The 25,481-nt window shown below is 45.2% G+C and overlaps 2 protein-coding genes across 9 annotated transcripts; both read right to left on the bottom strand.

The window, feature by feature from the left end:
- Nucleotides 1-3,513: 3,513 nt before the first annotated feature.
- On the bottom strand, nt 3,514-23,096 carry hycc1 (hyccin PI4KA lipid kinase complex subunit 1). 8 transcript variants are annotated; one of them, XM_056582976.1, is made up of 13 exons: nt 19,847-20,292; nt 17,870-17,997; nt 16,219-16,300; nt 15,723-15,824; nt 15,214-15,393; nt 13,040-13,120; nt 12,759-12,874; nt 12,400-12,495; nt 10,421-10,537; nt 10,207-10,294; nt 7,662-7,824; nt 6,210-6,553; nt 4,179-4,269 (listed from the first exon to the last, which is right to left on the bottom strand). In XM_056582976.1, exons 3-12 carry the CDS (start codon nt 16,267-16,269, stop codon nt 6,255-6,257), a joined length of 1,293 nt encoding a protein of 430 aa, XP_056438951.1. In that variant the 5' UTR covers nt 16,270-16,300; nt 17,870-17,997; nt 19,847-20,292; the 3' UTR covers nt 4,179-4,269; nt 6,210-6,254. The 8 variants fall into 8 exon arrangements, with proteins under 8 accessions (XP_056438955.1, XP_056438951.1, XP_056438953.1 ...); XM_056582978.1 differs by lacking the exons at nt 17,870-17,997; nt 19,847-20,292 and adding an exon at nt 22,318-23,092 and having other exon boundaries at nt 16,219-16,296; XM_056582973.1 differs by lacking the exons at nt 17,870-17,997; nt 19,847-20,292 and adding an exon at nt 22,318-23,091.
- Nucleotides 23,097-23,285: 189 nt separating this feature from the next.
- si:ch73-345f18.3 (uncharacterized) lies at nt 23,286-25,481 on the bottom strand. The gene is made up of 5 exons (XM_056582406.1): nt 25,363-25,481; nt 25,052-25,211; nt 24,667-24,748; nt 24,314-24,535; nt 23,286-24,103 (listed from the first exon to the last, which is right to left on the bottom strand). Exons 2-5 carry the CDS (start codon nt 25,100-25,102, stop codon nt 23,706-23,708), a joined length of 753 nt encoding a protein of 250 aa, XP_056438381.1. The 5' UTR covers nt 25,103-25,211; nt 25,363-25,481; the 3' UTR covers nt 23,286-23,705.

Here is a 25,481-nt window from a genome sequence, read left to right as displayed (position 1 = left end):
GTAATCCAGGGCATATAAGGGGAAAGAAATAAATACTTTCTCTCCATAGAAAAACATATTTTTCGATCTCATATGTCCCATTGGCTCTACCGGAGGATGACTTTGCCATTAAAGGTTGGGTATGGAATTCTCTTTTTTGGCCAATTTTGCAAAATTACTTGAAATCCTTATCATAACCCACTTACAGCCACTGAGTTAGAAGTACTGACATGAAAATTAAACAAGTCAATCATCTGTGGAACGGGCAGGGCTCGGAAAACTCCAGCCAATGATTTCCAGACCCACCGAGTGGCATTGGACAGTAAGTACATCAATCAAACGGTCGTACTGCACTCCCGCTCCCCGCGCGACCCCTTCGTGCACGTACTCAAAGCTCATGACCCAGAGCAAGCTTCTGTTGTTATCCTGCGGTAGCTACTGGAGCTAGCTAACTAGCTAATGGCTCGCTCTCGCGCATCTGTGTTCGCTCGTGCATGATTGCGCGTCTATGTACTTGGAATGGGTGGAGTCAGAATCAGCATTGAAGGAGAAGGGGTAGGACCATTTGTGTATTTTCAAAATCTGCTGGCGTTTCGCAAATCCCATACCCCACCTTTAAGTCCGCCCGTTCCGGATATGTCCATGGTTCCGGTAGACCCCCATGGGACCTCTGAGATCGTAAAATATGAATGGGTTTCAATGGAGAGTAAGTAATTATTTTCCGGTCCCAGTCTTTATATGCCCTGGATTACACATGTTTGTGGATTTAAATTCTAATTTTTCATGCAAAGAAAACAAAATACATTTGCGAAGAAGTTTGATAATGTTAGGTTTTGTGTGAGGCCGTTCTGTGAACTACAGCCCCTCGCTGCTCTCGACGCGAATGATATACGTCACAACCACTCTTGTACAGACATGGCGATCTCTCTGCTCCACTTGAGCAGAGAAAAAACATTATAAGTCGGGGCATGTGTAGATTTTCAGTTATGCCAATGGGGAGATTGTCGGTCTTGTCCACCCCAGTTGCAGGGAGCGTAACGTCACATACGAGACGTGTTGTCTCTCTCATTGTGTTTTCTCTACACATAAACGGTCAAACTCTTGGCATGAAAAATTATCATTTAAATCCAAAAAAAACATGTGTAATCCAGGGCATATAAAGACTGGGACCAAAAAATAATTACTTTCTCTCCATTGAAACACATTCATATTTTACGATCTCAGAGGTCCCATTGGGGTCTACCGGAAGGGGCGGACTTACGAGATCTCACCCCTTCGCGAATTTCTTTTCGCAAAGAAGTTTGATAATGTTAGTCTTTGTGTGAGGCCGCTTTGTGAACTACAGCTCTTCGCTGCTCTCGACGTGAATGATGTGCTACTACGAGACAATGTCAAAGACCGGTGAGAAAGTTTTACTCAATATAAAAGAATCAACCTGCAGATATTCCAAATATCTATCAAGGTGTTGCTTGTATGCACGAATATATATATTTTTTTCTTGCGAGCTCCTTGATCACCAACAAACACAGAACCTATGTTCCACGGCCAACAGATGGTGGCGGTAATCCTGTTGTTGGTGTGATATATAGCGCTGAAGAAGAACTTTTAGATTCCGAACACAGTGCACATGAACGGCCGCTGTCGGGAACACGCGTAAGCGTGAGCGTCATCACTGACGAGGCGTCTCGTTATCACCAGGACCCAGAACGCGCCATTAGACCGTGTAGGTGTAGTGCTTTGTTGAATAGAGATGTGTTCTATTGCCTTCAGTGGTTATCTTTAAAAAAAAGTGTGTCAGTGTAAACTTCATAAAAATCGGAATAAATAATTGTATGTGCCCTACCGGACACACCATATAATAAGTGGTATTCCTGAGGATACTGCTTGAATGCCACCTATGGACATTAAAGGTATCCTAGACTCCGTTGAACAGTTATCCCATTCACAGAACTCGTAACAAAACCAACAACACACAAATGTAATAGACACACTTTATTCCAATCTAGCATCAAGTTATTTTCAGAGGAAAACGAAGGCCAAAATAAACCACCTTTAGTACGACAAGAAAAAACATTTCTCCATCAGCTGTAAAAATGTGATGCTTCCCTCCAGAAAATGAGACGATACTTATTACTTTTCCACCAAAATGTGGACACCTAGGAACACATACTGAAATACATCAAGAACAACACACTGGAGTGTGTGTTTGGATAGAAACAAGTTTAAGGACACCCACACAAGCAGATGGATTGCATATGAATCCATTGTCCTTGCAGTGGAAATTCAACTATGCCATGTGACCAAATACACAAAGGAAACTAAAGGAAACATTTACCTTCAGCCCCATCATTGGGAGTGTGATGTGGTGTGATTTGGAGTGCACCAGAATCAAGATTGCCTCGTAAACTTCTTATTCCCCACTCTCGGAAATGACCTTAAAGGGGCCAAAAGACTAAAGCCGCACACATAACGTTCTTAAAGAATAAGGACTTATCACATGTTTCTTGAACCTTTGGCATGGAGGCATGGGAAATTATCACATTTGTTTGTCACTAAGCCTTCAACAATGAGGATGTTCAAAACTTCAAAATGAGTACCATTTGTTTGGTTTATCGTACGAGTATGAAAAATACTTCAGATCCAATGCTTTTGCCCCACTCTTTGCAACATCGAACACAAGATATCCATCAGACAACTGCCCAAAATCAAAAAACATGCCATTTGTAAAACACTTTATTCTGCTATGGGACACAGCGATTCAGAGAAAAGGTACTAGAGGAGTACAAAAAGAAAGGACATAAATATTGCTTCCACAGGGCGATGACAATACTGTCCACTTGTAAACACGAAGAATCAGTTGGTCTCCTGCTGCTTTTCTTTTCAGCTCAACAATGTTAAACCATACCCATTAACTTTGATGAATGCAAAGGAAAACCTGGAGAATTGTTGATTTTAAAAGTTTAAAGAAGAGGATGAACCACAGATTTGTTAACACAGGTTTGATTCTTTTTAAAGGAAGGATACTTTTGGGAACAATTGCTATTGCTATCAGTTACTTTGAGGAAGTTCATGAAAAGACAGTTTCATTTCACAAACGAAACGTGATCGTTACATCAATCAGCAGCCAATTTTCTAAAAACCGTTAAAACACACACACACACACACACACACACACACACACACACACACACACACACACACACACACACACACACACACACACACACACACACACACACACACACACACACACACACCATTTAACAAATCTTCTCAAACCACAGTTTATAGCAATATGTGCATAAGGTTCCCCAGTGTCCCGGCTCGTTTAAAATAGGACTTTAGTGGGCAGGAACACCGTTTTGTCCTTAGGAGGGAAAGAGGTGTACTACTGGTTAAGTACAGACGGGCTCCATCGGTCAAGCCCAGGACTGGCCCTTTTTGGGGTGCTTTAGGGGGGGGGGGGGGGGGGGGGGCTAAGCTTATGGAAGCCGACTAGAAGGGTGTTTTGGGGTTAACACTACAGATGGGGGGGGGGGGGGGGGTTTAGGGAGACAGGAAAGACACTTGGAACATGGTGGCATGTGATACAGGAGCAGATCTCCAATCAATACTTTGTGGTCATTTGCACTTAGCATAGCTTGGAGCTCCAGGTCGCTGGTACGGGGGTCAGATGCAAATCACAAGTCACATGGGGTACGAGGGGCGTGGGGGCTCTGCAGGTCATGGGGGTTCAAAGGTCGGGGCCCAGGTGCACGCTGATGCTGGTGGAGAGGGGCGAGTGGCTGGGCCCGGGGTTCAGGTACCCCAGCCCCTCCTCCTGCATGCTGCAGGAGTAGCGCGCGGCGGCCTCGTGGACGCCGGCGTCTGACCCTGCGTGGTGCAAGTGGTGGTGGTGGTGGTGGTGGTGGAGGTGGTTGGGCACCGGGGCGCTGCTGGCCTCAAAGGAGCGGGAGAAGACGGCGCTGGCGGTTCGCGTCAGGTTGCTCAGAGCCCCCGCCTTGGGCACCGATTGGCTGGAGGTGAGCGTCAGCCGCTTGACGGACAGCTCGGCGCTCTCGCTGGTGGCCCGCCCCCCCGGCGCCTGGCCCGCTTCCTTGTCCTTGCTGGTGCGCCCGGCCAGCCGGCACTTCTTCATGGCCCGCGCCCCCAGGCTGGGCGTGGTGAAACTGTTGCTTATGGTGATGGTGGGTGTGGCCGCGTCGCCCGGCGCCGTCAGACCCGGCCACACCCCTTCATCCACCTCTGAGATCTCCATCAGCTCGTCCGGGGAACCCAGATCAACAGCATCTGAGGGAGGGAGGGCGGAGGTGAGGACGAGGAGAAGGGATCCACATGGAGACATAAGCAGCAGAGAGAGGAATAGGGGGGGCGATATAAAACACTGTACCATCTGTCACCAGCCTCTGGCAGCCAGCCACACGTTTGAACAAATCCAATTATAATAATAAGTCATCAAATCAACCTGGCTCCTTATACGATTTAGGTTATTACACTGGGACACGTCAATCTTTAAAAATCAGCTGCAGGTGATGGCAATTTTTGAGGCGTCACGTAACGTTGCTCAACCGGATGAGTGACAGATAGTCAGTTTCATTGTCTTCCAGCAGGTGGCGCAAAAACAGTTGTTTTCCGTCCACATCGCAGTAAGACACGGAGCATACATCACAGAGCTACACAAGGGTTAGGTAAGAACAGCCAGGAGGTGGAGTCAGAGGATTGTTTTCTGAGGAGTGCTTGATTCCCCCACCCCAAGAGAGCAGGGTAAGGAAGGTAGGGGTTAGTGTCTAAAAAAACAGAAGCATTGGAAAAAGTTACAAAGGGAAAGAACAATTTGGAGAGACCCCTAAAAGTTGAGACAATTTCCACCCCAGGGGAAATACAAGCACACATAAAGTCAAACACACACTTTGTGTGCATGACCATAAACACCTGCACCAAAGTCCCACCAACCACAATAAAACTAAAGTGGTTAACAGACACACACACACACACACACACACACACACACACACACACACACACACACACCTTAAGCTAGTAATCCTTCTCATCAAAGGGACCAAATCTGTCTCCCATAGCAACCCGGTAGTTATGTGTGGAGGCATATTATAAAGGCGAGAGCTCAACACACCAAATTCCGAGATTGCATAAAAAAGGTACTCTCAACCAATAGTGAGAAATGTGTCTTGCATTAATCAACCTAATATCTCAAGACAAGTCATATGACTTATACTAAACAAACACATTATAAAATAATAAATTGATACTCGTGGCCACATTCAATAGTCTCAAGGTCCTCTATTGAACATGGAACAAAGCCTGTTATTGGATACCGCTGGGCACACGCTGGTGAACCTAGAGAAAGCTAGCCTCAGCCTTAACCTTGAGGTTATATAGGACATGTAGATACACGAGAAACACATACACGCAAATACAAAATTACCGAATTTCAATTGTACATAATTTAGGACCACGAGGTCAGTGTGAGGTCAACGGCGCTGTGACATCACAGCTCTGGTATCCTGCTCTGCAGAAACGTACCTCGGCTCCTTGTTGCTCATCTCTCATGCTCTACCGTGTTTCAAAAGGATCTGACCTCCTTTCTAGAGGGATTCAATGGCTCCCACAAAGCTAATTTGGTAATCCAAATCAACACCCCCGCCCGATACTGGCATCACATGGAAGATACGATGTATCATCACCATCATGGGAAATCCATCAAATGTGGCCCTGATGAAACAAGTCTGTATTCCAGAGCAGGAACAGGAGAAATCCTGATTCAGGATTTAACGCCTCATGTGCCATTACAAAATGGTAGCTGGACCTTAACTGAACCACTTTCATCTTCTGATAGAAAAAATTGCATAAGACAAATTATAGTTTGACATCCCATTATTGCATTTTTTTTTATGTTATGTTAGGTTGCAAGTGCATCGTTTTAAGCTGTTGGTTTTTAGAAGCATTTATGAAATTAATCCTTTTATGTAATCATAATAGGTGTCCAAAGCACAACTTCACAACAGTATAATTAGAAAAGGACAGACAGAATGAGTGAATATAATGAAAGTAATGGACGGATCATTCAGAGGAGAAAAAAGGTGAAGAATCCCAGCAGTGCCATTTAGGAGTGATGGGCCCAGCGTGAAAGAGGAGGAGGAGGGGGAGGAGAGGGGAGGGTGCTTAGAGGCAACATGCAGTTCTTTACGCCACTCCCCACACAAGATTACCGTGGTTACCCTGGGAGTCGGGCAAGGGGAGGCAGGGGCCGGACCTTAGTACTGACTCCGCCCTGCCAGGACGATCCCTGAACCCTCGTTCTCCACCATGCGCCTGACAGATTTCTGCCTCCTGACCTCCTGACCCCGGCCAGTGAGGTCGTGACCTCTGGGTTCCGGGCTGACCTCTGAGGCAGCGCCCAGCGGATCGCCGTCGGACGGGGCCCGGCCGTCGGGGCGGACCCGCAGGGAGTCTCCGTTGGGCATTCGCTCGCCGCTCACGCCCGTCAGACTGATTTCGGGGATGGCCACGCCCCCCGGGGCAGACTCACTGTCTACACTCACCTCCTGGGACTCTGATGGGGGAGGGGGAGGGGGAGCGAGGGGGGGGGGGATGGACATCACATATGGACATGTATACAGACCAACAGATGAATGGATTGACACACACACACACACACACACACACACACACACACACACACACACACACACACACACACACACACACACACACACACACACACACACACACACACACACACACACACACACAATAAAGATATGGTCATGTGCACAGGCACACACAACCACACAAAAAGACACACACAAAATAAATCAATGTAATGGCAGAAATAAATTGAAAGATAGAAATCATAGACATCACATCTGTAACATTCAAAAGTACATGCTTTGCGGGGAGATGGACACGATGAATATGACCACATGCATGTTCCCATGTGCCCCTTGTTCAATCTGACGTGTGAATCACTAATGGGCCATCTGTTGAAAACAAAAGGGCTCTCTCTGGGCGTAAATGAGTGGGTTGGGGACCCGGGTCTGAGAACCAACCCCGGATCACTATGAGACAATTTAAAGGGTGCTGGGGACCCCGGGTGAAAGCTACGCATTATGTCTCCAGACAGGTCGCTAATGGCTGTAATTTAAACTTCTGTTTTTCTCTCCGCTCGCCTTTACAACAAAGGCCCTGGCTGCAGACCATTTATTCAGCACTGCCCTAATAGGAGCGCAGCAATGATCGTTACACAAGGGAAAGAGGGGGGGGGTGGTTGCTAAGGAAGCAACAATCTGTGAGCTGCTGTGCAGTCATGATGGAACTATGCCAAAAAACATATTAGAGATAAGACTGGAGATTTTATGTTTACGACTGTAAATAATGTGGCCCTTGGTTTCTCCTGGGGAAACTGTAAGTCTTTTCCACAGACACACCAGGTGGTCTCCAGTGCGGACTCTAACTCTGACGGAATCCTTCACCTTTCACCTTCGATGTTTTCCCCTGGCGCCATTAGGAGGACACCATGAACCTTGAACGAGGCATCCCAAAAACTCCCCGTTGTATTTGTCTTCAATACATCGTTAGAATAAATGTAGAACAATTTAACAATAATGCCAAAAGGGCATTCTAGCCAAAAGGGCAGTGTCTGTTTGTGTGTCCGTCCTTACCGTGTCTCTTCCAGCGGTGGCCCCGGATGGAGAGGGAGGTGACGGCGTTGCGGGAGATCCGCGAGGCGGTGGGCGTGATCTCCACCTGGATGCTGCGCGGACCCTCCTTGTTGTTGCTCTTCAACGCCGCGCAGTGCATTGACGACTTAATGGCGTTGCCCACCTGGGAGGGCGGACACACACACACACACACACACACACACACACACACACACACACACACACTTTCAGGAGGGTGCTACTGAGGAGAGAAGCATGAGAGACAGACACACAGATACATGTAGATAGATGCATACACGTATACACACACTCAGCAAATATTTGTAGGGCAAATTAAACCCAAATAACAAGATATAACAATGCAGATCCTAAAACTTTACATTAAACAGACTTTCAGAAAAGCCCCAAGATATTATCGAAGTATCATTTGTACGGAGGTCCACGTTGAATTCAAATATGTCCGTCTGTTGTTCATCGTTATACGGGAGCGCTTCATGAAATAATAAGGGCTGAGAGCATTGCGCTTCTCTGTCTGTTGGCTGTGTGAAGAACTGGATCCATCCTGTATTTCACTCTGCATTTGAATGCCAAGAAGAAGGAGGCATATGAGATGGTTTTTCCGCCAATTCTCTTTCTACAGTTACCCCTTGCTGCAAAGCAGCTTGAAGCAAATCCTTCGACGGAGCACGATATGCCAATCTTTGCCAAAGCCTTGCCATTAATCCCTGAGTTGCTGACAGCAAGCTTTAATTACCGGCCCCATCATTCTTCTGCAGATCCCCAACAGTGAACTTGAGTCCCGCTAAAGGTTACTCACATGATACACAGAGGTAGGGGAAAATGCTCTATGAATCAATGAATAATACTGCAATTTCAACTCAAAATCTTTGTGATAACCTCGACACTTGAGTCATGGACATTTCTATCGGTAACCTGGCGTGATCCCTTGGGGAGTCAAATCAAGAACAAAATCACAAAAACATTTCCATTTGAATCAGTGTGATCTCAGAACAATTTCAACCCACAAGTGTTTTGTGTAAAAAAAACAACAACACACAAACCAACAGCAAAAAGGTATCGACGGACATGAAGCAAAAGACAATACTAATGCTGCTATCCATTTGGATGTACGAAGTGGTAAAGTCGCAAATCTCCCAGCTTTCTTGCGGCATTTCACTGAGGCACGCCCCCTTTTGGTCGTAGTATCTCGTCGCTTTCAAAGTAGAGCGAGCAGAGCTGTACAACTAGCAAAGAAGATGGCTGCGCCCATAGTTAATGGGGGATGAGATGTATTTTCTTTCTATTTGTACCACGTTGGTGGTTTTAATGTCGTTTTTAAAACCTCTTACACACTTGATTTCATTGCTGCTTTAATCCGGTCACCAATATATGCATTGCACGGTCTTGCTTTGCGTGCAATTCAATGTAAAGTTTTGTTTTGAAGCTGGTTTGCTAAAGAGGCTATGTTGCTAATGATGACTAGCCTGCTACTACTCCCCCTCGTGGCTCGACAGAAACACAAATGGCAAACTGGAAGGCTGGAGCAAGGGAAATACGTCACGTTCTCGCTGAAGCTGGTCGTTCGTACCAGCGTACCATCCAAATGGATAGCAGCATAAGGCTGTGTTGTATCCGGAAATTTCGATAATGAGAACCTATCAATCGATTAGATATATCTATAAATGATAAACCTCATGAGGAACACAAGCGTCGATCCCGCGGTCGAGTGGAACCTAACATGTGATGGTAGCGGAGCATCCTAATCGCTACACAGCATGCCTATTGATACGTACGCAACACGCATCCCGTGGGGTGGCTGTTGTGTACATAAATTCACATACCCATGTACGCACACAGTTTAGCAACCAACTGGTATTAGCATTCCTAGAAGACTTTAACCCACTGGGCCGTTCAACCTCTGGCTAAGGCTTTGAATTCGTATAAGATTTGTATTGTTCTCAATCTGTTATTCTGCTGTTTACTGAGGCGTAAAGCATTCCCTTGAGAAAATAATACCGCCCTTTTTTTTTTAATTAGCGGGATTATCTCGAAATCCCGGGAAAAGATTTACGCAAAAAAAAACAAATCTGCTGTTTAATTAGCGTATCATTTTGCCAACAAATATAAACAGTGCAAAAATAATGTTTTTCCCAAATGAAAGAGTTAAGGTGTCCTAGCGCTGACACACGCATTTCCCATCTTGGATTTATAATCCAAATCGTCATCTGATGTCAGGTATCAATGTTTCTGAGGACGACGTCTGCATGGCACGGCCAGCAGCCCAGCGTCTGTGGTGGACCTGTGGGCCGCGGCTCTACGGTACAGTCTTAGGGTCAAGCCTCCTGCTCCCAGGCACTCCAGGATTAGGGTTGAGCGGAAACCAAGTAGAGGGCATGGAAATAATCTCCAGGGATTACATAGGGCCCACGGTATCCGACCAACACACACGCGAGAAACCAATCAATGCATTGCATGCATGGCTACACACATACACATACATAGTGGGACAACAGATAACAATAAAAAAAAATGGATTGGCACTCACCAGCAAAGCTTCTGGGAAGAGTTCTAACTGAGCCCGGTACAGAACGTCATCGAGGGCTTTGGAACCCACCTCTACATCTCCGTTACACCTGCAGAACCACAAATACATTGATATTGGAGTGCACAGATTACCTGAGTGAGTGAGTGAGTGAGTGAGTGAGTGAGTGAGTGAGTGAGTGAGTGAGTGAGTGAGTGAGTGAGTGTGTTCCACCCACAAGGCGTAGTGAATCCCTGTGATGAGCTGGACCAGGAACTCGGACGTGACGGTCAGTCTTGAGCTGATGCCTTTGTAGCGTCGCAGCTGTTGCCGTGGGTAACCGCATATACAGACCCTGGCAGTCATCCAATCAAAATGAAATACATTTAAAAAGGCTCTTACTTCGCTCTGGGTTAGCATGTATATGGACAGGTTGATTACACTGTATTTAGGGATGTAATGGTTACCGGTGTAGCGATAAACCCCGATAAAAATTTGTCAATAACAATTACCGTTTTCATTTCAAATACAATTATTATCTAGGTGGATAACCGTGCCCGCAGTGTGGAAACCGTGTGCTTAAATCCATCTCAGCGCTTCATCCGAGTCTCCCGAAGTTGCCGCGCAGGCGCACTGTGTAGCCTACAACATAATGTTTTTAAGTTTCTTGAAGTCTGAATCATGGCGGAAGGAGGAGACGACAGCGCTCAAGACATCAATCAGCCGTCTAAGACGACTAAGTCTGAAGTATGGGCATATTTTGGGTATCATAAGAATGCAGAGAGACAGTTAATTTCAGCACGCCCTGTCTGCAGAACGTGCAAGAAAAAAGTTTCTGCTAAAGGCAACAATACGTTGAATCTCATGACTCATCTCCGTGACCATCACCCACAACTGTATAGCCAATGCAATGCAAGTTAACCATGACATTTTAGCTGAAATGCATGGTGTGGTGGGACTTCAGGTTGAGGGAGAATGCAATGATCCGTCTGTCTAACTTATTAACTTGTCAATAATGTTAACAGAAGTCTAAGTGCAGCGCCCACCGCCAGCGTAGGCTATGTATTAAGAAGGCATTTAGCTGCTTGCTAACAGCTAATATTCTAAGCTAAACAGCTAAACTTTCATTCACGATGAGACAGTGAAACGGTGAAAACAAGGCCTTATTGACAGCTAGATGAAGGCATAAAAAATGCATTAAACTTCTATTTGCCTTAAACTTATTGAATGCCTTAAACTACTATTTTTGTAATTTGTTTATAGTGGCTATTTATTTTAAATGCATAATGCACTATAGAATAAGTATACAATCAGTTCCGTTCCATTGATTTGTTTACATATTCTTTTTATTTTTCATTTTAATGCCATCAAAACCTGAACATTTGGATTGTATTACATATGATTGTAGTAGTTATTTTTGTAATTTGTTTATAGTGGCTATTTATTGTCGATGCACAATTCACTTTTTAAAGTTGACTTGTACAGTGTTCATGTGTACAGTTTTACATTTTAATAAAAGAAAATAAGTATTTAATAAGACAAACAATGTGGTGTTTCTTTGATTTGTTTACATATTGTTTGTTATGTCTTGAATGTTTGGATTAAACCTGCACTACAGTAAATGGCCCTGACCAATAAAATGTTTACATGCTTAACCCTTGTTCCTTTGATGTTAAAAGTTGCACGTTTGATAATATAATATATAAATAAATATAATAAACACTTCCGCTTTTTTTAACTATTTCAGTTTGCGTAGGCCTATCAGCGCTTTCTGAACATATTGAACACACTTTTAAAATACCGCGATAATACCGAAAACCGGGATAATTTTGGTCACAATAACCGTGAGGTAAGATTTTCATACCGTTACATCCCTAACTGTATTGAAAGACCTCAAATATTCAATTAGATGTAGGACTTCTACAAAACAGGTCCATTAAAAGCATTTTAATATAAATTCCCTTAATCTAAAAAAGTGCAGTGTGTAGAATTGGATGGCAACTCGCGGAACAGACTTGGCAGAATTGGAACATAATATTCAGTATTGTTTGATTTGTGTACAATCCCGAACAAATAGGACTTGTTGTGTTTTCATGACCTTAGATGAGCCCTTTATATTGACATGGGAAGTAGTCCCTGATCCACCATACACCCTACATGACTATATTCCCATGAAAATAGAATGGATGTGTGTGTGTGTTAGTGTGTGGGTTTTACCTAGAGCTGAGCTGGCAGAGAGCCTGGAGAGAGGAAGGGGTCATGTAGCTGAGAGCAGCGTTGTAGCACAGCAGGAGAAAGGTCAACACCTCAAACCTTAAACAGCACACACACACACAAACACAAATGCACGCACGCACACACACAGTCAGTGTCTTTCAAGTGGAAAACAATCCAAATATATACATATCCAAATAGTGCCATTTAATTACACTATAAACATTCAGAATTGATATTAAAACGTCATGTACGTAATGGTATATTTTGGTTACATAATAAATACTGTCAATTAACATATAATTACACAGTAATTACCACCAGGGGCTTTCACCCTGGTGGAGGAACATTGAAGCCTTTACCTGTTCTGAGCAGTAAAGGTCTCTCGTTGGATGTGTGGCCCGCTGTACGCCACCCTGCTAAGCCCGTGATTGGCCAGAGCACCTTCCGTCAGGGCCATGGAGCCAATAGTTGAAGGCTATAAGGAGGGAACAAACAGAAACATTTTAAAACCCTAATTTAAAATGTGGGTCTTTAAGAACACATAATATATGAGAGAGTGTGTGTGTGTGTGTGTGTGTGTGTGTGTGTGTGTGTGTGTGTGTGTGTGGTGTGTGGTGTGTGGTGTGTGTGTGTGTCAGACCTCATGATACACTGACGGCTTTGAGAGCGAAGGGACGGTAAAGGACAACACTTTACTCTGGCCATCTTTATCGACAATTTCCTGCAAAAGAAACAAACCACCAGACCTGTGCTTAGCAGATGGACCCTAGAATGCTGGCAGAAAGGCTCTGAAATGAATGGTGTTAAATTAACCTCCTCTTACGCTGCTCGCTGGCGTGACCCAGTGCGTATGCCTCTGGGTCTAGGGTGTAACACGCGTGCATGCTTGTTTATACGTGGGCAAGCTTGTGTGTGCATGTGGGTATATTCATGTGTGTGCGTGCATCCATGAATGTGTTTCTATGGGGGGGGGTGGGCTTCCCACTGTGCTAGTTAATGTCAAGTAGAATAAGGGAGGCCAGCCGGCTATGAGACGTGACAGCTGACCTACTCCGATATGCTGAGGCAATTGTAGAGGTGAACAACTCCATCTTCTACATCTCCTTATTCTCAGATGTGCTATTTATTGAATAAAAGGTTACATCATCTTGATATTCACTTTTATAACATCCTTACCCAAGAGGGATTCTAATATTTGACTTTACTACTTATCAGAAGTATTTATCCAAAGCGGCTTGCTTTATGGAATGTTTTATTTACGCATCCATTATTTTGGTACAGGACATTACAAAAGCAAGTAGTGTCTTTTTCTGACTCCCAGTACCTGTGTGTGTGAGCCGCATACCCACGTTTCCTTTATTCTATTCTTGATTGGCTAACTACGCTCTCACTTTAGGTGGAGGGCATGTTCACCAGGAATTAGGCAATAGTATCCAGCTGCAGCCCGGAGAACAACACCCTGGCGTGACAACAACCCAGGCGTGACGGAAGTACTCTGGTGTGACGGAAGTGATTTATTTGTGAGACTTAATATATTGAGTTATATTCGTGTTAACTCTCATTTACTTCTATGAACGAAGTGCAGCACATTTTTCAAAAAGGGCACGGTATTATTATATTCAATTTTAACGAAAAGTAAAGAAATCACGGAACGGCTTTAACATGAATATTACTCAATATTTTAAGCATATTGACAGTCTCACTTCCATGGTTGATCTTTGGTTTCTGATAGCAGTGTGTAAAAATAGGTTTAAAAAATAAATCACTTCCGTCACACCAGAGTACTTCCGTCGCGCCTGGGTTGTTGTTGTCACGCCAGGGTGTTGTCCTCCGGGGCTGCAGCTGGACCCTACTCGAATTAGGAGGCAATAGTAGTGGTCATATGTGATTTCATTGCCCTGTTAGTTTTTTTGGCATTTGAAGAGAGAGCGAGAGTGAGCTTTGGAGTTAATACTTTGTTTACCACAATTGCGCACACCAATTTAAGGTCATCACGTCACTGGTACCAGTACGTGTTTATGAAGAGAAATAATTAATTATCAAACACATACCAAGAAGCAGTGGCGGGCCGTGCATTTCCCACCTAGGCCTTCACTGGTGTCCTACAGGAACTAATCCACCTCTTAATGCCATCATTATGACTCCACGGCTATAGAAACCATCAATATTACACTGTGTGTGTGTGTGTATTTAATTCGCGACAGGGAATCGCTTTATTTATTTATTTATTTATTATTCGCTTCATTTTAGTTTGTGCCGGTAGCTATCGATGCTTTGCTGCCTCTCTGACCATCCAATCCAAGGACGTGAAAATGCCGACGTCACTGGACGCCTGCTAGATGGCCTAGTGCTGCCAACTCGAAATCTGAGGGCCAACAGCGTCATTGCCACTTACTTTAAGCTACACACGCCAGCACTATCGATTCTGAATGCATCAAGGCAGATTTCTTTGACCCTGGCAACACATGAGGGCTGAAATATGATTGGATAAAAGCTCTAACATAAACATAGACTAGTGGAAGCAGCGCAACCAAGAGAAAAGCTATGAAATGAAGAGAATAGACTATTGGAAATAATTTAATACATATTCCTGGAAAAAAATATGATAAAACATAAGTCAGTGATTCTGATAGTGTTTAGGCCAGCAGAGAAGGCCTTGCTGGCCCTGACAGCCCACCACTGCCAAGAAGGGGGACTGAACTATTTTAACTATGCGCGTCAAAGTGTGTTTTCCCAAGTTTAGTCCCTTACGAAACGCAACACGGATGAATACATAAAAAACAAGGCCCCCCCACGCCCGGCCGGCCGGCCTACCAGGTTGTAGATGCCCAGCAGCAGGGCCTCGATGCAGCCTGAGGTGTGCGGGTCCCTGGCTGAGCTGGCCGACAGCAGGCTCCACAGCAGCTCTGGGAGGAACTGCAGGGTGAAGCGCTGCAGCCGGGGCTCTCCGCTCCGGTAGAACTCAAACAGCTGGTGGCACACGGGCTCCAGCAACTGGGCCCGGGGTAGAGGACGCAGGCGCAGGCGCACACACGCACACGCACACACACACACACACAGTTACAACTGAGCTCAACCGACTTGACGCTAGTGTTGCTGACAAATGATGCGATGTATTCAAGGGAAAGGATTACATCGGTATGAATGAACCAATGTGTTTAACTTCTGGACTTGTATATCGTATTTTAATTGTCTAATTAGTCAGTTATACTAATGGAGAAGCAAAGGGAGGAATCAAAGCTGTGTCCTGATATTGTGGCTTAAGGATAAGGATTGTGGTTGGGTGAGTGTGTGTGTTTGTGTGTGCATGCGTGAGTGCGTACGTCGCTGTAGTTCTCCCGGATGACTTTGTAAAGTGCAGGAACCAGTGCTCCTTTGTCTTTCAATGATGCGGCATAGTTGGACACAGCATTGTCAGGCAGCGTCTGAAACAACCCCACACACACAGACACACAGACACACACACACACAGAAGTAAACAAACTGCTGAGGGAGCATTGAGAAATTATACTCGTTGTAATATCCACCCCAAAGGGGCCATTAAGGAGATCCCAGAGAGATCAACAGAGCATCTTCTCTCCCCAACTCAAAGACAGACTCTCTCTAATGGACTAGAGTCACTCACATATCAATGATACAGTTTAGCACAATTCTGGATTTAAAAACCCTGATCAAGTCTTGGGTCTTTTACTGAGTGTGCATGCCTCAGACAGATGGTGTGCACTGATTGTAGCCACCCAGGGGTGTGTGTGGCTAAGTCTGTCTGCCAAATATGGTTACCAAGGATGCCTTTGCACACAGACACACACACACAAACACCTTATATTCGGACAGCCATTCCTCCACCACTCCTTGGTCCATAGCCAGCATGCTTCCTCATCTGCAGCGGGGCTGCATCTACCTGAGGGAGAAAGAGAATAATAATTTGTTTAAACACACACACACACACACACACACGATTAATCATGCAGAACTACAGCCTCCAACCAATAAGCCATGCATCGTTGTGGCAACCGCGATGGATATTATGTGGCTTAAAAATGCTCTTCCCCGCGTTGAGTCATGCAGCCTCAGTCCCCCCGTCCTGCTGGGAGCGGTGGACAGAGCCTCACCATCACGGTTTGCCCGTATGGAACCAGACCGCCAGCCCTCCAGCTCCCGATGAGCATGCAGACAAACAACTTGTGACAAACAGTCGTATCCTGGCAACGCAGGGTATATTTTAAAACTACCGCAGACCCCATACACACAGACACAGTACAGGATGAAGGAGGCGGGAGTCCATGCGTATATGATTGAGTGTAGGCGGTGTAGGGGGGGCAGGGTTTGCATTGAGTGCTGGTGACTTGATGGAACCCCCCCCCCCCCCCCCAAACAAGAAAGAGCTTCATTCTAAAAGGATTATTAACACAATCAACATTTTGTCCTTTAAGGAAAGGCAATCTGAAGGAGCAATTTGACTGCTGCTCTCCATCCGCCTGTGTGTGTCCATCTTCCGACATTGGTCCTTTGACCCCTACCACACTGTGTGCCAACATCTGTTTGGTTCGTTACCCTGGCGATACGGCTATCCCGAGGAAAAGCAAGCAAGACCATAGCAGATTCTGTTTCCAGCGACACTGGTCTGTCTGTCTGTCCTCGTTTGTTTGGAGACTGCTGGCGAAAGAATCTAAGCAGTGCTATCAAAAAGTCCATGTTTGGGAACCAGAGGCTGCGTGTGTTTGGTGTGTATACTTGTTGTGTGTGTGTGGGTTAATGACAGATGGGGAACAAGACCAGAAAAAAACCGGTGTGTCATAACAGAACCATGAATACAGGCTGTAGTGACTCAAGAATTTAAGGAGTCCAAGAAGTTCTTGTGATTCTTCAAGACGTGCTGGGAGTTTAACCCCCCCCCCCCCCGAACACACACACACCTGCTTTCCAAAAAACAATAACATGGCCTTCTAAGGAGACTTTTTTGTCATTCCAACACAAAAAACAAATATGTTCCCAGACTAGTTAGTATCAACCTACTTCCTTGTGAATCGACAGCGATACATACAAAAGCCTGGCACAATAACAACAGCCAGATCCAGTATGATATGCTGCTCGGCTCCTTGGGGCCAATCGTTTTCACCCTGCTATTTTTGATGTCGTCTCCATGGTGTCCTGCCTCTTGTTTCCCGCCTCAGGCCCTTTTGTAAATGTACAATACACAATCCATTGTCGCTGGAGACCCTCATATCCACTTCATAATCCACCACACATCCAATAAATCCGCTTCTTCTATGCATCGTGTCCCACAGCCTCACTCAGTGTATTTATAGGCCCAACCTCAATGCTGATGGAATTGGCAACGCCGGGTAAAGAGGGACTCAGGTAATCCATGTCCACTGCAGAATTATCTCCATATTAGTCAACACTTTGTCCCCGAGTGTCGGTTTAGTTTGTGGAGTGTGTGGAGTGTGGTTGTTTGGAGGGCATTTACTTTAGGATGCGCATGGAGGAGGGTATGGCACCAGGCAGGTCTGGATCTGCATGGCTGCCTGGTGGTGGAAGGACTCGGTTCAGCAGAAAGAGCTTTGGTGAAAGAGAGCCGATGACTCAGGCTGGCTACTGCTTCCTCACACACACACACACACACTGTGAATGCCCTTGCTGAACGCAAGGGCATTGTGATTGTTTTTATCCAAAGCTCAAAGCCAGCCTTTCCATTCTGGAGTTATTTTCTGAAAATATCGAGCCATGCATGTAGTGCACAACATATACATCCAGCTTCCACGCAAACGGAGCCTGCGGTCCAAAATGAGGAAGGGAATGTCTTGTGATTGTCACACAAAAGTGAACACACGCAAACTGGACTCAGATGAAGCCCCAAATCCCCTTTGGTGAGAGGGGCTGGATCTGGACTTGTGGCAATTTGTGGAAAAAAACTAACGCATTCAGAAATAGAGAACTCTGAGGCATTGAGAATTATTGCAACGTCAGGGCAGTCAGCCAAACTTCCCCTCCAGCTCTATATGGACTATATAACAATGAAAGGGGAAGAAGATCCAATAAGGCTGTGTGACCACATAGTCTCTCATGAAAACGCATCAGATGTGCGTCTCCCGTTAAGCTCACAATTAGCCTGGCACGGCGTGCACATGCCAAATCTGGTACACATGCACTGAGCAGATGCGGCCTGTCCAGGGGACAGAGGATGGATTTTGTGAAGGTGAGCTGGATGGGATGGAGGAAATCCATGAAGGAGGGATGGAGACCAACGGTTAACAGAGAGAGATCCCTAACGAGGCAGACAGCCGCGGTGTGATGGATGACGGGGTAATAGTGGTCGACAGGGGTGAGGGTTTCTGGGTAATTCGAAGAGGAATGAGACAGGGTTGGATGGCGTTGATAAACAGAGACTTCAATGCTGCCAAGACCGCAAGTGGAGCGGGGACTAGGGCAGCAACATATTACATTACAGTTCAAAAGCGCCTTACAATAAGTGCTTTTTACCCTGAAGTTACAACGCAGATATTGCACGAATCATGCAAGTACATATCATGAATCAAACAGGCAAACTGATTAAATTGCTTAACTTTAGTAAGAAGCACACACACACACACACGTCTCACACACACGTCTCACACACACGTCTCACACACACGTCTCGCACGCACACGCACACGCACACACACACACACACACACACACACACACACACACACACACACACACACACACACACACACACACACACACACACACACACACACACACACACACGATGATATCAACCCTTTTGCACCTAGCGGGTAGTACAGACAGAGTCTCACACGTACAGTTTGAACAGCACAACATATTGATGTAGCAGCAGTGCCCACTATTCGGCGCAGAGGGACGATTTTGTTGAGTTGGGTTGTGCAACGCCGCCTGCCCTGCAGTTTCACAAAACCTGTTCCTGTGAGCTAGCTCTCTTGTCAAACCATTCCCACTGACATTCCTCCAATCCAAAACACACTCTCAAAATGATCTCACCGTGGTCAAATTTCAGACATGTGTAACAAAAACTATCTGATAATCCCCCATAAAAATGACCATGTTTACTTGGTTGGTTTTTTCCGAATACCATGGAACAGGCAGAGTTAGAAGCAGTACAACAAATTACACATACCGGCTAGGTATAAACAAACTTACAATTCATCAAATGTAGTTGTAGGTTACATTTTTTTTTTATATATATCAACAGATCAGCTAGGAGACAAAAACAATAAGAATAAAGACATTATCCAAGACTAGATCCTATGAGAGGTTAACCTCCAAAGTTCATATCATAAGGACACACCTGGCAGGATGAAACAAAGTCTCAAACACAGATAACACAGCCGGGGCATTACTCCATTCATGCTTATAAACATTTTAAGACCTGAACTACCTCTATCAACTCCTTCCTGTAGAAACTTCCTACCCAAGATCTTACCTAACTTGTCGAGTCAGTTGAGGGAATTCAGTCTTGAGCAAGTAAAACCATCTGGTATGAGAGAATAACGCATACACACCCAAACACTCCTCCAGTCAACAATGACTTAACTTCCGGTTGCATACGCTTACGAAGTCCAAGCCCCTTTTTCTACTTCCAGTCAGGAAGTGAATGGACCAATGGTATCGAGAGCTAGTCCAGGGGAAAGAAAGCATTCGAGAAGCAAAGTGACTGTTACGGCAGCTAGATTACTGCTTTTCTTTCTCTTGTGGTACAGGATGTGAGAACCACATACACGTGCACCCTTTAATATCCACCTTTATTAAGCCTCGAGCTGATAGCTGCCCGAGGCCCCGGGCACTGGCAGCTATCATACATAAGAAAATATTAAACCATTATTACATGTCAAGATGATGCCAGGGCTGACTCAAGCGCAGGAATAACCAGACCCGACCCGGACCCACCCATCATTACTCACAAGCTTTTGTAAAACCGTGCTCCCCAACAGCCACTCTTCATAATAACAAGTCCAACGAGCCGAGTCTCAGTGTAAAATGCTCCTTGTTTCTTTGCACAAAGTGAACTCCTCTTTTTGGGTCTTGCAAGTTGCTTCCCTAACCCAATGATCCCCAATCCTGTCATGTTAAGTTTCCCTTCCTTCAGTTTTTGTGTTGTCATCACTGCCTCCCACCATGTTCCCCCCCACAGCATGAGAGCGGATGTGTTTAGCTTATAATCAGGGTGTTCCCTGTTACACACACACACACACACACACACACACACACACACACACACACACACACACACACACACACACACACACACACACACACACACACACACACACACACACACACACACACACCTCTCAAGGGAGTCTGTGTTTTGTGTCTCCAGTGTGCGTGGGTGTGTATGCGCGTGCATGCGTCAGGAAGAGCGAGCGAGGGCGGAATCCTCTTATAGTAGCGTACACTTCCTGCGGCCCGAGCCAGTCATTCTCCCCATCCATGCCTCCCCCTGCTCCCGCCTCCCTCCGCCAGGGAGCCTTATGGGATCAGCGGTAAATACTTGTGATTTATCACTTCAGCCCGCGTCTTCCCCTTAACCCCTCCCCTCTCTGAGTGTCAAGTTCTCCCCCATCCCTCCTTAAGACAATCGCTCTCTCTCTAGTGACATGCAGCAATTAATGTCGACCACCGCAGGGTTCCATTTCACCCCCTGCTGTGCAGATAATTATCTAGGTTCCAAACAAATCCTCTGGAGACCTAGCACCAGGCCTTTCCTATTTATATCCCAGACTTACGCTACCATCTCATGATGCTTTGCTGCAAATATTAATTGCCCAATTTTCCCCAAAAATGTACAGTGATTGTATGTGAATTTTCCAATTGTTTAGTTGACATGTTGCAGACTTTTTGTAATTGAATGAATGGATGGCATCGCAACAGGCTGTGAACCAGTGTACTCTAGTGCTGTTTGCATGAGTGCCTTCTACATCTGTGATGCGTGATGACAGCAGCCCCATCGATAGCTTGGTGCTCTTTGGCCAACTCGGCTTAAGGAGAACAAAGAAATCAGAGAAGGCCACTTTAAGAAAGACATATAGCCAGATATACTGTACATGGTCACGGGATGCGCGTGCGCGCACACACACACACACACACACACACACACACACACACACACACAGTCTGAAGTACTCGTAAAAGGTAGAAACAGCACTAAATGCATTAATATGTCCTTTCAGCAAAAAACCAGCATGAAACAAAAAAAGCGGTGTCGTCCTAGGGCTCTGCATCAGAGGAAACTCGTGGCAACGGTTTCGAATGGTAAAACGAAAAAAGCTAACATCACATGATGGTTATTATAAAACCCCGGCCAAGTAATTACAATGCTCAGAAGACTGGTATGGAAAACAACATGGAACAAGTTTCAATCGAGGGATCAACTCCTAAACGACAAATAACACACACACCCAACAACAGGGCAAAGCCAAGTACAAAATTGCTCTCTGTTGATCACACAGTCGACAGCCTATCAGTCAGGGCTAGGGGCCAATTATTACAATGGTGCTAGAAAATGTGGCACTGCAAGATAGGCTTTTCCCATAGACAGCAGAGGTCGTTCCTTCCATGTCGGTATATATTATACTGTTAATGAATAAATCTTACAGGTCGCAGGTAGACACAGGTCACCAGCTACTTTGGTCTTTATGGAACCTTCACTGAGGCTGGTATTTCTATGGTGAATCGCGGGGGTTAACCTCTCGGTGCAGGCAGACTCTCCGTTTCCACTTGGTGCAATTTCTCGGTCCATTGCTCAATCACAGGCAGCACCATAACATTCTCTGTCGATGCAGCCTCTCACTGGCACAATGATTTCCAGCTGTCAATCTGATCGCTTTAAGATTAGCTAGCTAGCTATCCTTCACACATCGCTTTATTAAGTAGTCTGTGAACTTGTTTACTTACGTGCATGCTATCCGTCCGATTCGGAGGGGTCGTAGTCCTCTACGGAGCCGATCAGACTCGTATCTAGAGTCACCTACACAATAAATACCCTTAATAATTGAACAACATCAAACTGCTCCATCTTCATTACTTTCTCCACTCAGACTACCTTGAAGTCGGGGAGACTATGTTGAGTGGCAGACGCCTAAGCCAATGTCTATGCGGTCGATAGAAGGACAGCCGCGCCCCCAGGAATGCGCACCAATGAAACGATGGATAGGGCTGCATGTTCATAATTTCCACCATCAGGGTAAGTTGTAGCCTCCAGTAATGCTGTTTGACAGCACAAAGTAAACTATGAGAGACCATTAATAAATTATTCGCCTTAAACCGATTTAAAATTTAGTGATTTTTAAAAGGGCTTGCTAGTGAAATAATATAGAGGACATACGATTTGGCCACCATTTAGAAAGATTCGGCTACCTTGCTCGATATAGGACTGTATTTCAGATTTGAATGACAGTCTAGGATAATGGTTCTCAAATAGATGTTTTTCATGTTTTCATATGAGATGAAGGTAGGACGTAAGATGCTACATACATGGGTTTTATACAAGACCAAATGTAGTTTTCAGCTCAGTAAGAGTCTCCTACTACATCCCCGTTCGCAAAGTTTGAGCTACCACTTCAAATGTCATTAATATTCCAACAATTCAAATTCACTCTGTATTGGAGACACCTTATTTGAAAACCGTGCAAAGATTCACGAGGAATTAAGTCTTTCATTTAATATGAATTTACTGGGCACATTAAGCTGTACTATATATATATATATATATATATATATATATATATATATATATATATATATATATATATATATATATATATATATATATATATATATATATATATATATATATATATATATATATACATACATACATACATACATACATACATACATACATACATACATACATACATACATACATACACACACACACACATACATTAGTAATAAATGCCATTTAACATTGGATAATGTCCTTCACTTATTTACTTATGAGAGCAAATCCAAATAGGACAGTGTAAAATATAAGGATACAATGCCCCCTTCTGTTGAACTTGACATAGGAAAACTTGACATCATTTATATTAAACTATTATTGCATTAGAAATAATAAATGGCACTGTTCACAGTTGTCATGGCTGAAGCCTTCTAGTTGGAGTGTCTGTGTATTGTGCATGAATCTCAATGTGAAGCATAAATTGTATTTGCATACAGTATGTGTGCATGCTTGTGTATGTGCACGTCCATTGGTGTGTGTTTGTGTGTGTTTTTCTATGGATATTTATGTGTGTGCTTGTGAAAGTGTGTGTCTTTGCAACGTGCACTTGAATAAACCACTAAGGCTCCACTCCGGCTAGCTGAGCAGCCTCATTGAGGACCTCCCCAGCTCTCTGTTTGTATCCCACCGATAGCTCCTTCCCCCTCCTCATCTCCCTCAAGCAGGCCTGCAGGTTCTCCTCCAGCCGCCTCCGCTCCTGGTAGTTTGGCGCCGCTTTGGCCACCTGGCCGGCCAGCTTTTCCTCGCTCCGGAGCAGCCAACCAATCAGCTCCTGGAGCTTGGTCCCCAGCGAGACGGTCATCTTTGCGGCCTGAGACACGGCCCTCAGCTCGTCCTGGGCCGACAGCAGGCGTTGAGGGGGTGGCTCGTTATCCCGGACCTCCGCGGACTCCACCGGGGCCGCAGACAGGTGGAAGTCATAGCCCTTCATCTGGAGGCTGATCCTGTAGTGTAGGTCTACATGCAGCAAAAAAAAAATTTGACATTTACCATAAACTCTGGGTTTACCGCTCACTTTGTCTTCAAGGTAAGAACATTGAAACTTGTGTTTGGGTCGAGTCAGGGGTCATATCAATTACGCGCGTCAGTTATGCGGCAGCTTAAGAGGTGTGTGTGTGCGTGTGTTGGTGTGTGTGTGTGTGTGTGCGTGTCCTCTTGCATGCAGACCGTGCTCATCTCTGATCTTATTCACGCAATCGGAGAGAAGAAGTGTGTTGTCATGGCTACAGCCGTAGGACTGCCGCAGGTGGGCGACGCATCGTGCCAGGGCCTCGTAGTGTTCCCGCTGCTCGTTAAAGGTCTCCGCAACGTCAGAGAACCTCTGGTCCAACTCTGACAGGCCGACCCTCCTCATCTCCAGTCTACCGCCGTGTGTCGTAGCTGTGTCCCCTATTTTAGTTGACACACAGCAACACAGGTGAGAGGGAGAGACCGAGAGGCAGGGAAACAGCGATATTAGATATTATTAGCATTGAATGTAGTACAATATTTTACAGTTTCTTCGACATAGGTCGACCTACCAGAGGGGGCTGGCCGGTTCTGTCTGGCGGATTCAGTCGTGGTAAATTGTGCGGATGCTGCAGGTTGAAGCAACGGACGCCTCTGTGTTGGCAGGGGTACATGAGCTGCATTTATTCATTTCTAAACAATTACTAGACTTCTTCAATGGCAATACAATAATGACAGATTTGATCCTAGATGTAGCCGCAAATAAGGATAACCTGTTTGGTGAAGTTCATGACGTTGTACCTCATAAAATCGTTTGCCTGTTAACAGCGCCCAACATTGTGCATTATTTCAGAAGTGCGTAACGGATGGGTAGGTCTTGGTAGGCCTGGATATACAGATTATAATAATAATCTGTTTTTAATCTCATGTTCCCCTTGGTTCCTCGCAAACTCATACCTCGTCATCGGCGTTTTCCCCAGAGAAGCAACAGCAACACAGAGAAGCCATGTTTCTCTCTGGGCTGTGTGGTCGCCGGGTCAATCATTTCTCTGCTCATTTGTGTTTGCCCTGCATTCCTCATGACGTCAGCGTCATGGGATTTATTTCGATTTTCTTCCTGGATTTTTAGTGTAAAGTTGAAAAAGTTTAAACAGGTGCAACGAGGGGTGGAGCAATGGAAAGAGACAATCACAATATAACCCTATGCAATTTTCCTGCTTGCCTCAACCCCAAACAGCAATCATTAGTTTGATCAAATTGGTACAAACCTGTTAGCCCCAATAGGTTCATGGCTGGCCCGAACAGATCCTCTGAACAGGGTCTGTGTCACGAACACAGCGCGATCTGTACCGAAAGTTGACTGTCAGTTCACCTTGTGCCCGCGAGA

This window comes from Gadus chalcogrammus, chromosome 22 (genome assembly GCF_026213295.1).
Source record: "Gadus chalcogrammus isolate NIFS_2021 chromosome 22, NIFS_Gcha_1.0, whole genome shotgun sequence".
Classification (NCBI taxonomy): domain Eukaryota; kingdom Metazoa; phylum Chordata; class Actinopteri; order Gadiformes; family Gadidae; genus Gadus; species Gadus chalcogrammus.
Note: the sequence above shows the minus strand (reverse complement) of the source record. Positions and strands in the feature narration are given on the sequence as shown.